Source organism: Suncus etruscus, chromosome 1, assembly GCF_024139225.1.
Source record: "Suncus etruscus isolate mSunEtr1 chromosome 1, mSunEtr1.pri.cur, whole genome shotgun sequence".
Taxonomy (NCBI): Eukaryota; Metazoa; Chordata; class Mammalia; order Eulipotyphla; family Soricidae; genus Suncus; species Suncus etruscus.
This window is the reverse complement of record NC_064848.1, coordinates 149,855,922-149,873,155: the sequence shown is the minus strand read 5'-3', so window position 1 is coordinate 149,873,155 and position 17,234 is coordinate 149,855,922. Positions and strand designations below refer to the sequence as shown.

The following is a 17,234-nucleotide window of genomic DNA, read 5'->3' as shown; positions in this document are numbered from 1 at the left end:
TAAATAGACATAAGAGTTATAGTTCATACCTTATGAAGTTTTTCTTGCATGATCAATTTTTTTCATTTTAATAATATCTGGATAGGACTGGAGAGATAGTAAAGTGGTTAAGGTGTTTATCTAGCAGAGGCCAGCCTGGAGTCAATTCCCAGCACCAAATAAGATTCCTGAGTCCCAACCGGAGAAATAGCATGGAGGTAAGGCATTTGCCTTGGATACAGAAGGTCATTGGTTCGAATCCCGGCATCCTATATGTCCCCTGAGCCTGCCAGGAGCGATTTCTGAGCGTGGAGCCAGGAGTAACCCCTGAGTGCTGCTGGGTGCAACCCAAAAACCAAAAACCAAAAAAAAAAAAAAAAAAAAAAAAAAATTTCCTGAGTCCCATCAAGAACAAAGCCTAAGCACCATTGGATGTAGCCCCCATCACCACACCTCAAACTGGTATTTATAAGCAGTTAACATCCAGTTTTTAAACCAAAACCTATAAATTTAAGTTTAGTTCATAAGAGAAGATCTCAGTACATAATTTAAATAGTATCATATACCATTTTGTGTAAAGAGCATAAATACCCAAGGGCCAGAGAGGTAGTGGATAGTACAGGAGGTAAGACTCTTGTGTTGCATGCAACTGATTCCTGTTTAATCCCTGGCACTACTTATGCTCCCTTAAGCAGCACAGGGATAACTCCTAAGCAAAGCCAGAACTAGTTTCTAAGTACCACTGGGTGTGGCTCCCCCACCAAAAGAAGGAATTGAAACTTCAAAATCCACTAGCTCAAACATTTTGATAGTTGTCTGCATATTGAAAAAAATTCTTAAGTTTAAAAAACAATTTATCAGGGCTGGGGTGGTGGTGCAAATGGTAGTGCGTCTGCCTTGCACGCGCTAGCCTAGGACGGACCATGGTTCGATCCTCCAGTGTCCCATATGGTCCCCCAAGCCAGGAGAAATTTCTGAGCACACAGCCATGAGTAAACCCTGAGCGTCACTAGGTGTGGCCCAAAAATCAAACAAAAAATTTATTACATAAAGTTTTAAATATTTACAAAAAGTATAATGAACTGGTTAAAGGAGCCATATAGTCTCTTAAAAAACATATTTGAGGGGGCCGGAGAGATAGCATGGAGGTAAGGCGTTTGCCTTTCATGCAGAAGGTCGGTGGTTCGAATCCCGGCATCCCATATGGTCCCCTGAGCCTGCCAGGGTTGATTTCTGAGCACAGAACCAGGAGTAACCCCTGAACACTGCCAGGTGTGACCCAAAAACAAAAACAAACAAAAACAAAAACAAAAAAACTTTGAGAGACTAGAATGATACAGCACAGCAGTTAGGGCATTTGCCTTGCACGTGACCAATCCAGGTTCAATCCCTGGCATCCCATAAGGTCCCCTGAGCACCACCAGGATTGATTCCTGAGCACAAAACAAGGCATAACCCTGAGCACCACTAATATGTCACGCACCCCCCTTTGATCATGTAGACAGATACATTTTGTTCTAAATATTTTCTGAATACTTACATTGTGGGCCAGAGCAGTGGCACAAGTGGTAGGACGTTTGCCTTGCACATGCTAACCTAGGATGGACCGTGATTCCATCCCTCAGTATCCCATATGGTGCCCCAAGCCAGGAGCGATTTCTGAGCGCATAGCCAGGAGTCACCCCTGAGCATTACCAGGTGTGGCCCAAAAACCAAATAAAAAACAAACTAAAACTTACATTGTTTACCTTTGAGGGATACATCCCACCATGCTCAGGACTTACTCATGGCTCTATAATCAGGAATCACTCCTGGAGGAGACCATATTGGATACCATGGATTGAATTTGGGTTGTCCAGGGGACAGGCAAGTGCCCTATCCACTATACTACTGTTCCAACCCTTCATTTGTCTTTTGCTATAGCATATAAGGCTTGCCTTCTAAAATGGTTCCTAGTTTTAAATGGTTGATTTTAATGTTTTGGGGGTGTTTTTTGGGTCACATTGGAGATGCTCAGGGCTTATTCTTGGATCTACTCTTAGGACTCAGTTGAATTTATATCAGCTATTCTCTTTGGTCTCTCTCTTACCTTGTTCCTTTTTGGTTTACAGTTTCTTCATCATAGTTATAAAGGCCTTCTTCAGTGAAGGTTGTAAAGAAGTTTGCAGTGTTTTTTCCAAGTTATGTTATAGTTTGTCTCTTCTCTTTTCACCATTTAAATCTTTGGTCCATTTGGGGTGTGCCATTTTAGGTTCCAATTATCCTAGCATCAGTTGTTAATAGTTTATCTTTCCCCTATTTTACATGTCTTCTTTTGGGGGGGGAGGCTCACCCAGCAGTGCTCAGAAGTTACTCCTGGCTTTGTACTTAGAGATCATTGCTGCTTAGGGGAGCATATGAATACCGGAGATCAAGCCTGTTTCAGCTGTGTGCAAGGCAAATGTCCCACCCACTGTGTTCTATCACTAGCCCCTAGAGACAGGTTCTATAGCAGATTCCAAGGAGAGGAATCACCAGCACACATGGTCTATGCATATGGATGTTCTTCTCATAGCTGGTCTTGTTTGTCTTCCACCAACCCTGTTAAGGTCTTGAAAGGAAGGCTTTCTCAAGGTCTCTAGTGTTGAACACTGCCAGTCAGAAAGACAAAGGCAAAGTGTTCTGTGCTACTTTGCAGAATTTCCCTGTACTAGGTGTCTTTACTTGCTCCAGCCCCATTGCCTTTATTTCGTTCTGAGTTTCTTCTATGTGTTGAATGCTGGCTAAATAGTTCTGTTCGGCTCATCTGTTCCTTGAACAAGCACCATCATAAAGGAGCAAATACTACCAAAAACCAGCCAGTTCCTTTCTCTGGGAGATAGGTTTGAAAACCACATTTGTCCTGCTGGCCAAGTGTGCACTTGGGAATCTGTACAGTAAAGCACAAGGCCATAAAGCTGTAGTATTGCTCCAGCCTCAGCAGCATTATGTTTTAGGGTTTATTATAAACTTGAGCTCATTGGGTTTCTCAGCCTGAACATAGACTCTAGGTTCCATACCTCACCAAAAATTTGCTTTGCAAGGGGCCAGAGATATAGCACAGCGGTAGGGTGTTTGCCTTGCATGAGGCCGACCCAGGACGGACCTGGGTTCTATTCCTGGCATCCCATATGATCCCCTGAGCCTGCTAGCGGGCAATTTCTGAGCACAGCCTGGAGTAACCCCTGAGTGCCTCCGGGTGTGTCCCTCCCCCCAAAAAAATTTGCTTCACAGAGAAGTTTTGAGACTTTTGGTTCTCAGAAGTCTTTGATAAACACACAAATATACACATAGACACAAGATTTACCTCCTTTGGAACATTTTCTTTGGTAACATGGTGTAGGATAACATTGAATCGGGTAGAAAATTGAAAATAGGCTTGCCAATGGGAAGTTTTTGTTTCGAATAGGCAGAATTAGAATAACAGAAGGGACATTTCAGTTTTCCCTTCAGTTAATTATTTCTGTCAAGTACAGCCAATTCTCACTATTCAAGGTAGCTGTGTTCTATAAATTTACTGGGAACACTGAATTAGTGGTTACAGAACCATTGTTTCGAGGAGAAATTCAGGATACTGCGCTATAAAAGAGCCAAAGATGGCCTTTTTCTATGTGCCCTAGATGGTTGTTTTTCTGTGCTTTTTGGAAAAAAAATTATTATTGGGCTATACCCAGCTGTATTCATGGATTAGTACTAATAAGGTTCAAGGGATTCTACAAGGTCCAGGGATAGAACCCAGACTGTGTGCAAGGCAAATACCCTATCCATTATATTACATCTCTAGCCCTCTGGTTGTTTTCTTTATGCCAGACTGGAACCTATTAGTTTAAAAATGAGAGACAGAGAAAGAAGGAGAAAGAAGGAGAAGAAAGTAGAGGGGCGAGGAAAGGGAGAAGAATAAGAGAAAAGAGAGAAATTGTAAAAAGAGATGAGAAGAAAAAAAGCAGAGGAGAGATAAATGTCTGCCCCAGGGGCAGACAGAGGGTGGGCAGGAGGGCCACTGGGGACACTGGTGGTGGGAAATGTGCACTTTTTTGTTTTGTTTTGGGGTCACACCCGGTGGCACTCAGGGGTTATTCCTGGTTCTACATGCAGAAATCACTCCTGGCAGGCACGGGGGACCATATGGGATGTTGGGATTCAAACTACTATCTGTCCTGGATGGGCTGCTTGCAAGACAAATGCCCTACCACTGTGCTATCTCTCCGCCCCGAAATGTGCACTTCTGAAGAGTGTTGCACGTCGTATGACTGAAAATCATGAATAACTTTGTAGCTGTGGGGTTGGGGGGAATCCTGACTGTATTATGAACAATTTTGTAGCCACAGTGTATTTAAGTAAAACATTTTAATAACTGGGGGCCTGAAGCAACAACAGTATAGAGGTACCCATACTGTGCTTACCTTGCATGCAGCCGACTTGTTTTTGATCCTTGGCTCCCCACATGGCCCTCTCAGCAGTGCCAGTTGTGATCCCTGAGCCTTACTGGGTGTAGAAAAAAAATTTCAAGAGTTAAAAATAAAAATTTCATGTAAGGGCCCGAAGAGATAGCACAGAGGCATTTGCCTTGCAAGCAGCCGATCCAGGACCAAAGGTGGTTGGTTCGAATCCCGGTGTCCCATATGGTCCCCCGTGCCTGCCAGGAGCTATTTCTGAGCAGACAGCCAAGGAGTGACCCCTGAGCACTGCCGGGTGTAAGAATATACTATACCTTCGATGTTTAAGGAGTTACATAAGTTTTATGGCCTTAGATTGCTTTATGTACTGCTAAGAAATGTTATAATGTACTACAATCTGGGGACTTGAGGGACAAAGTAATTGTACATGGGTTCTATTTTATTTTTCTTAATGTTCTTTGGCTGAAAGTTCAAAATTAAGGTATCAGCAAGGGGTTTTCTTCTAAGAATTCTGTTTATGGGTGATTGTCTTTCCACTGTAACTACCTTTTCCTCTTTGCATCTTTGTTCTCATAATTAAAAATAAATTTATAAAAAAATAAAAATAAAAATTTCAGTGATTTGCAGTTATTGACTCCTGTTTGCTTCATTCTCTCTTAGCTGGGAAGGTGAGCATTCAGCATCCCATTTTTTTCGCTACCCTGTACATGACCTACGAGTTCTCATTTTGTGAATATAAATAAATTCTAGTAAGTTGGAAGTTTGCCAAATGTAGTCCATGAATGAAGAGGACCGTCTATATAAATCCAGTTTTAGATGTCTGTCTCTTTGTCATAAAGCTGCCCCTTGTTAAGACTATGTAAAGGGTATTGTGTTCATTGTTGCTTGTCTTGAGGCCATGCCCAATGGTGGTCAGCAGCTACTCTGACTGCTCAGGAGTTCATGCAGTACCCAGGCCTCCACCGAACCATTGAAAGAATCTCTCTGACTCTTGCTGGATAGTTTTAAAGGTTACTCCACCCTCACTATTTTTGTTCCATTGGATTTTTTATTTTATATTGGGGCCATACCTGGCAGTACTCATAGCTGACTGCTGCCTCTTCGTTCATGGATCGCTCCTAGCAGTGCTCAGGGAACCATATGGGGTGCTGGGGATCAAACCTGGGTTAGCCACATGCAAGGCAAATATTCTACCATCTATACTAGTGCTTCAGTACCTTTTCTTGCTTTTCTAGTTATAGATTTCCCCCTTCATTATACCAAATTCAATGTTCTAACTTAACTTGACATTCCCTCCCTTTTCTCCTGATCTTCCTGCTCTGGGATCAATCCTAGGGCCTCATAAATGTAGGCATTTAGTTGCTCTACTGCTGTGCTATATCCCCAGCCCCAAGTGTCCCAATTTCTTTGGAAACATTTAAATTTAATAAGTTAAGGGACCAGAGATATAGCATGAAGGTAGGGCGTTTGCCTTCCATTCAGAAGAACAGTAGTTCGAACCCCGGCATCCCATATGGTTCCCTGAGCCTGCCAGGAACGATTTCTGAGTGTTGAGCCAGGAGTAACCCCTGAGTGCTGCCGGGTGTGACCCAAAAACAAAAACAAAAAATTAATATGTTAAATTTATTTAACTGACTTTTACAGTAAGAGGTTTCTTTTTCTTCATTTGTTGTTTGGATTTTTTTAGGGAGCCACACCTAGCAGCACTCAGGGGTTACTCCTGGTTCTGCACTCAGAAATCACTCCTGGCAGGCTCAGGGAATCATATGAGATGCCGGGGATCGAACCCAGGCCCATCCTGGGTCAGCTGCATGCAAAGCAAATGCCCTACTGTTGTTCTATCACTCTAGCCCTGTTTGTTTTGTGACCATATCTCACAGTGCTCTGGGGTTTTCCTGGATCTGTGCCAAAGTCACTCCTACTAAGCTTGGGGAACCGAACCCTGGTTAGCTATGTATAAGACAAGCACCTTACCCCCTGTACTATCTCTCAGGCCCAATAGGTCTTATATTTCTTGTTATTAAGTAACATTACCTCAAAAGAAACTGCCTTCCTTGAATTCAGTGTCACTTTTCTTTTAGTTATAAACCATTTGGAGGAATTATGGGGACAAGTCTAAAAAAATGAGGATAGGGATGACTTCAACTCTATTAAAAGGGAGCTGGAGAGATAGCATGGAGGTAAGGCGTTTGCCTTGTGTGCAGAGAGTCAGTGGTTCGAATCCCGACATCCCATATGGTCCCCTGAGCCTGCCAGGAGCAATTCCTGAGCATAGAGCCAGGAGTAACCCCTGAGTGCTGCCAGGTGTGACCCAAAAACCAAAACAAACAACAAACAAAAACTATGAAAAGTTCTCTCTTTTTGCCACTGCCAGTCACCATATCATCTCAGCTGCTCCTGGGTTGACTTTGTTCTGACCTTCTCAGTGTGGTAGACATAATGGCCAGTGGGGCAGATTTTGCGCCACTTGGCATATTATTAACTGTAGTGGAAATCAAACAGTGTCCTATCAGTTTTCATGCTAGGGATCAAACCAGACATGTGGTGCAGCCCCTTAAGCTCTGCAGCTCACCAGGCAGATTTTCAGGGAAGATTTCCAGAGAAAACAGGTGATAGACAGCTAAACCACAGGTATTAGTACAACTAAAGTATTAAGCCATTTTCAAATTTGAAAGTCATTGGGTTAAAATTAATTTTAAGGGCATAGAGTGATAGCACAGTGGCTAGGGCATTTGACTTGCATGCGGCCAACCTGGATTTGAACCCCAGCAACCAGTATAGTTCCCCAAGCCTGCCAGGGGTATTTTCTGAGTGCAGAGCCAGAAGCAACACCTAGCATGCCCCCCCAAAACAAAAACAAAATAAAAATTGTGTTTATTTTTTAATAATGGATACATAGCGATTAATTCTATATTTCATTCTTCAGCTTTTTGGGGGAGGAGGCCACACCCAACAGCACTCGGTTTACTCCTGGCTCTGCAATTTGATCCCCTGGCATCCTATATGGTCCCCAAGCCAGGAGTAACCCCTGGGCGTCACCGGGTGTGGCTCAAAAACAACAAAAAATATGTTAGGCATAATTTCCCTTTAATGGAACTTTCTCTAGAAATGCTATTGCTTGTAACATAAGTAATCTATATGACATAGGTAAGTTACTGAGTTTTTAAAAATGATGTGAAATATGTCATTTGTCTTTACCTTATACCATCTACTTATCATCCCACAGGTACCTGCAAGGTGTGGAGTTACAGTCCGGGACAGTCTAAAGAAAGCACTAATGATGAGAGGTCTAATTCCAGAGTGCTGTGCTGTTTACAGAATTCAGGATGGGTATGGTTTGTATAGGATGTGAAATTTTCTTTGAAAAGGGGGCCAGAAAAACACAAATATTGAACTTTGGGTTGTCTGTATGCTCTTTATAAAAATGGAAGAAATATATTAAATCAATATCAAGTTAGCCTAAAGAAATCTTAGAATCGGGCTGGAGTCTAGCGTGAAGGGCGTTTGCTTTGCATGCAGCCAACCTAGGTTTGATCTTGCCAAGAGTGAGCCCTGTGGCCCCAAAAGAAAGAAAGAAAAGACAGGGAGAATGAAAAAGAAGAAAATATAAAGAAAAGAATCTTGTGATCCCATTTGAGGACTTAATTTTGGGTCATTTTGTGTGACTAGCATTTTACTGATCTAATAATTTTGTGGTTCTTAAAGTTTTGAACCGCTTAGGATGTGACTTATTTGAATAATGGACTCTTTCTCTTTTTAAGAGTGGCTCATAATATCACAAAATTGACATTTTATTCAGAATGTCAAAAATTATGCCAAGACTCATACATTTTTTAATTGTTTTTTGAAAAAAAAAATCATTTTGGGGCATATTGCCCCATGAGTACTCTTTCTTACAGTGGATAGATAAATCCCCGTACCTGTGATTTTTTGATTTTTTTTTTTTTTTTTTAATATTTGGCCACAGGAACAATCCATTCTCTGCTGTTGTAGGTCTTTTCTGGAGCTGACTTGAAGAAAAGAGTACATCTCTTTACACTGCTGTTTGTCCAAGAGTGATACATTTATTTGGGGTAAACTTAAAAATTAATTTATTGCCATTTAAATTTCTAACGATGGAAGAACAGGGAGCCAAATCTCCCTCGATATTACTAGCCCCTCAATAACCAATTTTCATATCTTCAGCATGCGGTGTATGGAGTTTTAGGTGTGATGACCAAGAAAGGCCTGTGTCTATACTTTTCAGAGAGAAGAAGCCCATTGGCTGGGACACAGATATTTCCTGGCTTACTGGAGAGGAATTACATGTAGAAGTATTAGAAAATGTTCCACTTACAACACACAACTTTGTGAGTTCCTTTACTGTTTGCCTTTTTTCATTTTAATTTTATTATTTTTTGTCCCCACCCTGCCTTTTTTTAATGTCAAAAATGTTGAAGTTCTTGTTTTTACTCAGAGACTATGAAATGCTGTTGCATGATTTGTGTGTATATAAATAACTCTTATTTAAACTAGAGTTTTAATATACTTTTTAATAAAAAAATTCACATTCATCATTAAGTGAGAAAAGATATTTGACTGGTACAAAAGTATATCAGATAAAGTGAAAATACTGTCCCAGATAGTCATTTATTGTGTAGTTTTATAAGCTGTTTATAAGCCTCTGTATGAACCTAATTTTTTTCTTTTTTAGTCCCTTTTTTCCTTTATTAAATGAAAATTAAATCACCCTCTTATGATACTTCCCTTAAAAAAATATCCAATCAGGGGCAGAGAGATAGTACAGTGGACAGGGTGCTTGCCTTGCACATGGCATATGTTCAATCTCTGACACTACCTATGCTCCTCAAGCACTACCAAAAGTAATTCCTGAGCACCACCACCAAGTGTGTCCCAAACACTACAAAAAATGGCAAATTCAAATTAAACAATCTAATAGTATATCATGAACATCTTTCAATATCAGTAAATTACATTTTTACATGGCTTCTATCTTTATTTTTACATAGATTTCAGAGTAGTTCATAAAATACGATTTTACTATAATTACTTTGTTAATATACATTTAAGTTTTTCTTTTTAATGCTTTGTGCATTTTTAAGTCTTTGTGCCGCCAATTTTACAGGCTTGTGTAAATGTTTCTGAAGGATAGGTTGATAGCATTGGAGGTAACTGTCTTTAAGTTAATGAGGATTTTTTATTTACTAATTTATTAAGGTAATGTGCATATCTCCCTTTATGGCTTATGGCATTTCTGGATTATAACGTACCTAAGTATAAAGACACAAATCCTAAGAACATGGGGCTTCTTCAGCCTTCCTGGAAACAGTTCCTAAAGCTTAAAAACTTATTCTCTAAATGGATAAAGGAGTGGGCAGAAGCCAGATTTAGAGAGATCAGTATAGTGTGATGCATGGATTTTCTAATGTCTGACATTTGGAGCCATAGCTTATTTTTTCTAGATAAATATTTAAAAAATATTTTTTGGTTTTTGGGTCATACCCCAACAGTGCTCAGGGGTTACTCCCAGCTCTATGCTCAGAAATCACTCCTGGCAGGCCCGGGGGATCATAAGGGATGCTGGGATTCGAACCACCGTCCTTCTGCATGCAAGGCAAATGCCCTGCCTCCATGCTATCTCTCCGGCTCATTTCTTACTATTTTTAGTTAGATATTGTATACGAGATGGTGAAAGAGGTCTGATTCGCTAAGCATAAACTAAATGAAAATAGTGTCCCAGGGGCTGGAGAGATAGCATGGAGGTAAGGTGTCTGCCTTGCATGCAGAAGGACAATGGTTCGAATCCTGGCGTTCCATATGGTCTTCAGAGCATCGAGCCAGGAGTAACCCCTGAGCACTGCCAGGTGAGACCCCAAACCAAAAAAAAGACCAAAAAAAATAAAGAGGGGGGGGGAGAGAGAGAATAGAAGAGAAAAGAAAAGAGAGAGAAGAGAAAAGAAAAGAAAAGAAAAGAAAAGAAAAGAAAAGAAAAGAAAAGAAAAGAAAAGAAAATATTGCCTCAGCAGCACCAATGATTTTTTACATTTCTTTGAAAATGTTTGTATTTGGGGCCGGCGAGGTGGCGCTAGAGGTAAAGTGTCTGCCTTGCAAGCGCTAGCCAAGGAAGGACCGCAGTTGGATCCCCCGGCGTCCCATATGGTCCCCCCAAGCCAGGGGCAATTTATGAGCACTTAGCCAGGAGTAATCCTGAGCATCAAAACAGGTATGGCCCAAAAAAACAAATAAAAAGAAAGAAAATGTTTGTATTTTTTTGTTTTCCTGACACTAGCCAATCAATGATCATTATCAACCAAGCAAAATAAGCCATTTGGTAAATAATGGCTACATAGATATTTAAGATTTTTTTTTTTTTGTATATCCAGCGACCAGGATCTGTAGACTAAAGCTGAAAATATGCAGTTTTACCTTTGTATGTTCCTAGAATGTGACACAGTAAAAAGTGATAACTGTCAATGATAGGGTTTCTTGATACAACATTCCAACACCAAAGAGTCCATTTTCCTCACTATTGTCTTAAGATCTCCCTTCCCACCTTTTGGGGCTGCAGGAGAAGGGTTGGGCCACTCTGTCTGTGTTCCATCTGTGTTCCGGGCTTACTCCTGGCTCTGTACTCAGGGATCACTCCAGATGGTGTTTATGGACCATAGAGGATTCTAGAAGATAGAACCTGGGTTGGCTATGTACAATTCAAGCTCTCTACCCCACTGTTCTGTGGTTCCAGCCCCTGCTTTTACTTTTCAATCTACATATATATATATATAGTGTTATAGTAGTCTCAGTGTGGAGATGATTGCCTTGCACTAGTGAGGCATTGAATTTGATCGATAGTATTGTGTGGGGGTTGCAGGAGCAGGGAGTGTCCAAAGGGGCTTATAATGAAAAATAATGCGGGTTGGGGATTTTGCTCCATTCTGAAGTACAGTCATGGGGCTGGAGCAGTGGCGCAAGCAGTAGGGCATTTGCCTTGCTATGCGCTAACCTAGGATGGACTGCTGTTCAATCCCACGGCGTCCCATTTGGTCCCCCAAGCCAGGAGCAATTTCTGAGTGCATAACCAGGAGTAACCCCTGGGCATCACAGGGTGTGACCCAAAAACCGAAAAACAAACAAAAAAAGGACAGTCTTCATACTTAGGATGCCAGGATTGATCCCAACAAAATCGTTATCTCCATCCTCATCCACTGGCGCTCTGCTGCCCTGCCCCCTTTCCTGGTTCATCTCCATTGCATGCCCCAATAAAAGTTTACTCTCACATTGTTTTTCTTTTTTTCTTGTTCCATTGAAACAGTAAGCACCTTTACATTTTTTCTGTAGAGTAATTAAATAGTATACCTTTATTTTTTTTTTCACATCTCTTCCACTTGTCTCTAATATTACTTTTATGTAGTAAAAATGGAAATTAACTTTTCATTCTCTTACTCTTTTTTCATGTTCTTGACACCGGAAATTTGTTAGTTGGATATGGGTGAGATAAATTATGTATAGTTCATATTTATCTTAAACCCTTAATTAATTTTAATTAATTTAATTGTATTATGTGAGGCAGTTATCATGATATAATTTTAAAGATTTGGTTTTTGAAGCAAGTAAATACATTCCTAAAAATATTTTAGAAATATTCTTAGCAGGGGCCGGAGAGATAGCACAGTGTTAGGACATTTGCCTTGCAAGCAACTGATCCAGGACTGACAGTGGTTGGAATCCTGGCATCCCATATAATCCCCCGAGCCTGCCAGGAGCACAGCCCGTATGACCCAAAAACAAAACAACAAAAAAAAAAAAAAAGAAAGAAATATTCTTGGCAAGTTTCTAAAATTGTTTATGATGTTTTATTTTATAGGTACGGAAAACTTTTTTCACCTTAGCGTTTTGTGACTTTTGTCGAAAGCTGCTTTTTCAAGGTTTCCGCTGTCAAACATGTGGTTATAAATTTCACCAGCGTTGTAGTACAGAGGTTCCACTGATGTGTGTTAATTATGACCAACTTGAGTAAGTAATCTACACTTTCTAATTACTGTTTTACGTTTAAAATATTCTTAATGTGAAACTATACTTCTTTGAGCGTAAAGGAGTTCTCTGTAAAATTAAGCTGTTAACACAGAATTCTAAAATAAAAACAACTTATAACTAGAAAAGTATGAAATATGCCTCGTACTTTTCTCATGAATTAGAAACCTGGCTTACTATAAGCCTCATTTTTATGTTTTATTTTTACTTTTAGTTAAAATTGATCTCTTGCTACAGGAATCACTTTTAGATAGTTTTATAGGGATAGAGCAGGCGTTTGTTAAGTTAAAATTACACTTTTATTTCATAGATCAGGAGGTCTTATTCTGTCAGCTATTTTATAAATTATGTATTCTCTCTTTCTCTCTCAGTCCCCCCAGTTTATCTAAAAGTAAGATATAAAATCTTTACACCCAGTATATCTCTTTCTGAAATTTCTCTGTGCTTTGTTGCCAGTTTATCTAGTCTGAGTCTAATTTTAATCTTTGTGTATGTGTTGATATTGTTGCTGCTGCCTTTAAGGTCTCATTACTTTCCTTGATCATTTGAGTAAATAAAATTCAGTTCTGCCCTTTATAAAGTATATTATAATAATGTGATCTAACTTGGCATAGATAATTTTTCTTCTAATTCCTTAACCATAAAGCATGATTTTTCTTAAATATATAGAAATTTTCTGTCTGGAATAATTAGTTTTAGTGTGCTTAGAAAATATAGTATAATTTTAAAACTTAAGGCTTGTTAGACAGAAATACAACTAATTGAATTTAACCATTGTTTCTGAAACTAGGATTTGATTTCAGTTCTCTTTTAACTCTATAAATGCATTGTGGTATATGAAGCTTCTGGGTTTTGCACAAGTTAGGTTTGTTTTGTTTTGTTTTTGTTTTTGCCTCACAGTTTGCTGTTTGTCTCCAAGTTCTTTGAACACCACCCAATACCACAGGAGGAGGCCTCCTTAGCAGAGACCACCCTTACGTCGGGATCTTCCCCGTCCGCACCCTCCTCCGATACTCTTGGGTATGATCTGACTCCTGCTCTTCAGTAATACATGCTAGTTGAGCTGGTTTCTGTGGATCTTTTGGTTTGTTATAAACCTTTTCATCAATTTTATTTGTTAAATTAAAAACTTTTGTCCCAGAAAACTTATTTTATCATGCTAGTCAGATATGCCAATGTAGTTGATGTAAGTACATGGGACTGAAACTTCTATAGACTGTTGAAGGACTAGTGTTAGGAAAAACACACCAGAAATATTCACAGTCCCTGACCTTTGCCCCTCATCACCATCATTTCATTAGTTACTCAGTACACAAGTGTTAGTAGGTACAGAGGTATGGACTTGCATTTAAATGGAGTATCAGCATATGACAGATCATTTACATGTATTAGATAATTTTAATCTACAGTGGTGATCTATTTAAAACTATGTGACAATGACTGTCTTACCACATTTACAAGAGAAAGGTATATTGTAAATAAGAAAATCTAATGAAGAAAGTGAGATTCCGAGTGAGTTTAAGGAATTCTAGAAACTGTCTGAACCTAGGGAATAAAAAAATAAGTTCTTACATGAATTCTATTCTAAGATTCCAGAATTAGTTAAAATCAGAGATATTTATTGTCAATTTTAGTCCTACTTTTCCCAATATTCATTAAAATTACCACTGTCTATCAGCTGGTAACTACGTATTTCTTTATTTTGAAGTTTGGACAATGATAGTATTTCATGCATACAATGTTCCAGTGATATCTAGAATTTACCCGCCTCCCAACCATTATGCATTCTTTTCTTTTTTGGTTGGTTTTTGTTTTGTTTGTTGTTTTTTTTTGTTTTGTTTTTTTTCTTTATGGGTGGAGAAACCTACACTGGCAGTGCTTACAGGTTACTCCTGACTCTTCGTTCACAAATCAGTGTTGGCTGGCTCATAACCATATGGGATGCCAGGGATCAAATCCAGGTTGGCGCATGCAAGGCAAGCATCCTACCCACCCTACTATCTCACCAGTCCAAAAAACTTGTTTCTCCTCTCCTCTTTGTTTTTATTTTTGTGTCATGCATGGTGGTACTTGGGGCTTAACCCTGGCTCTTCTCAGAGATCGTTACTGGTGTTTCTTGGGGGGATAATATGAGGTTCCAGAGACCCGAACCGGGTTTGGCCATATGCAAGGCAAGTGCCCTACTTTCTGTACTATCACTCCAACTCCCCATTATGCATTTCTTAAAGGGTGAAATAAAATGTTGTTTCTTCTGAGAACTGGTCTAGAGGAGGAGAGGAATACTGGGACAGTGGAGGTGGGGTACAGAGATAGTGGTAGAAGGAAGCAGACACTCTACTCTGGTGGAGGGTGTGGTGCTGGAATGTTCTATCTGAAATCCAACACTAACATTCTTTAAAACATGCCTAAGTTTTTGTTTTAATTTAAATTAGAAAAAATATTGCTAGTGGTTCTTATTTGAATTCTTCTTACTTTTGGATGAATCATTTGACTGTGGTGTTTACTACTGTATAGTCTATAGACCAAGATTCTTTTGTAATGGAAGATCCCAGTTGTGTGAGGAGAGCCACAGAACTACATAGTGAAATTAGCCAGGCCTCTCTGAGACTTGATAGTGATACTGTCCATTTGCTTTCCTGAATGAGTGCTGTCTTCCTTTGATAAGATGTTTGCATATGGAGCAAGGACTTTGTTCATCCCTGAACTAAAATAGATTTAGTTCTTGGGCAAATTATAAGAACAATGCTCATACTTGTGTTTTCCTGATGCTTCTAGGTCAAGAGTATGCAGGGACCTGTGAAAATACAGAAGCCAATACTATTTTATATCAGAGTTACTCTGTATTTTGTTACTAGTCTAAATAATTATAATTTCATGAAGTATATAGTATGGACATAACAAATATGAGAAGTATCTTGTTCATTTTTAATAAAAAGCTAGAAATATCTTCTTTTCTTTTTCTTTCTTTTTTTTTTTTTTTTTTTTTGTTTTTGGTTTTTGGTTTTTGGGTCACACCCAGCAGTGCTCAGGGGTTACTCCTGGTTCTGTGCTCAGAAATCACTCCTGGCAGGCTCAGGGGACCATATAGGAGTTGAACCACCGACCTTCTTAATGAAAGGCAAATGGCTTACCTCCATGCTATCTCTCCGGCCCCTCTCCTTTTCTATTTTTGAAAAATACTACAGAATATAAATATGAAGTGCTTCTTAAAATGCATACATTGGGGCCAAAGAGATAGCATGGAGGTAGGGTTTTGCCTTGCATGCAGGAGGACAGTGGTTTGAATCCTGGCATCCCATATGATTCCCCGAGCCTGCTAGGAGTGATTTCTGAGCGTAGAGCCAGAAGTAATCCCTGAGCACTGCTGGGTGTGACCCAAACCCCCCTCTCCAATGTTGTACATTGTTAAATAAGATAATCACTTTGTTTCAGAATTTTTACTATTCTAGATTAGAAATACCATCTAAAAGGTAATGTGCCAATGTGTTAGAGGTGAAATTTTATTTATTTGTATTTGATGCTGCCATATATATAAAGGCAGAAAGATGGAAGTATTATCAGGAGAAAAGACAGATTACTGACCACCACCAGCATAGATAACGGTGTAAATTGCCTAAGCTGAAGCAAAAATCTTCTAGTATGGAAGCTCAGTTCTTTTAGTTCCCAGAAAAGGTGAGTGTTAAGGATTTATCGACTTGCATTGACTAGACCAAAAGACTTACGTTAGAATGCAAACAATTCATCTGAGAAGCATAAGTCTTATGTAAACCACACTTCTTGTGTTGGATAGACAAGTACCATGTTAGAAAACTTTTTGTGAGAAACCAATTTCTGATCCAAAGACTGTTCAGTTAATTGTGGAGTTACAAGACAGTTCAAAAGTTTGATTACCAATCAGGATATAATAATTTGCAGTGTCTAGTATGCTAGCCCTCCAGTATAGTTCAGTTGAGTTGGAGGATGAGTAGTATGTACCTTCTCTGGGTGGTATCAGATAGTAATTGCCAGATTGAGCCTGATTCTGTGTAGTGGTCAGTCAGTGCTCAGAGTCAGTTCAGAGTTCTGTTTTCGCACGTCTAGACCAGTCTCTTTTCTCTGCATAGATCTGGTTGGTTAGACACTTTTTTCAATTTTTAACAAGGTATAAGAATGACTTTTCGGGGCTGGGCGGTGGCGCTAGAGGTAAGGTGCCTGCCTTTCCTGCGCTAGCCTAGGACGGACCGCGGTTCGATCCCCCGGCGTCCCATATGGTCCCCCAAGCCAGGAGCGACTTCTGAGCCCATAGCCAGGAGTAACCCCTGAGCGTCAAATGGGTGTGGCCCAAAAACCAAAAAAAAAAAAAAAAAAAAAAGAATGACTTTTCATTATGTCTGCCCATAACAGATGAACTATATTCATTTGACTGTCCTAGATAACTATAGCTCTTTCAGACTGTTTGCATTTTTAAGCCTGAACAAAGTGTGTTGTTGCTTTTTAACTATTAGCCTGTAAATAATTGTCTTTTTAAATTTAAATATCAGTGCACTTCCAAAACTTGGACTGCATTAGGAGATCCCTCCCACTACTTTGGCTTCCTACCTTTATCCCTCTTTCCTTCTTAAATAATATCTCCATCTGAAAAGATTCATCTGCAGATAATCACTACTCATAATTTTTGTCACTTTCACATCCCTCCCCCAGCAAACAATATTTGGCTGCTTAAAGCAAAAAACAAACAAACAAAACAAAACAAAACAAAAAACTAAAAGTTTCTCAGGCACTTGCCTTGGATACTTCTGATCCAGGTTCAATTTCCGTCATCCCAGTGTCCCC

At 39.6% G+C, this 17,234-nt stretch overlaps 1 protein-coding gene across 2 annotated transcripts in view; it reads left to right on the top strand.

Moving 5' to 3' along the window:
* The window catches only part of BRAF (B-Raf proto-oncogene, serine/threonine kinase), a 162,518-nt gene that overhangs the window by 83,691 nt on the left and 61,593 nt on the right, over positions 1 to 17,234 (top strand). For both annotated transcript variants that reach the window (XM_049774354.1, XM_049774345.1), the window contains exons 4-7: positions 7,621 to 7,724; positions 8,641 to 8,743; positions 12,256 to 12,404; positions 13,323 to 13,442. In XM_049774354.1, the coding sequence (XP_049630311.1) occupies positions 7,621 to 7,724; positions 8,641 to 8,743; positions 12,256 to 12,404; positions 13,323 to 13,442 (476 nt within the window). The remainder of the gene's footprint in view (positions 1 to 7,620; positions 7,725 to 8,640; positions 8,744 to 12,255; positions 12,405 to 13,322; positions 13,443 to 17,234) is intronic.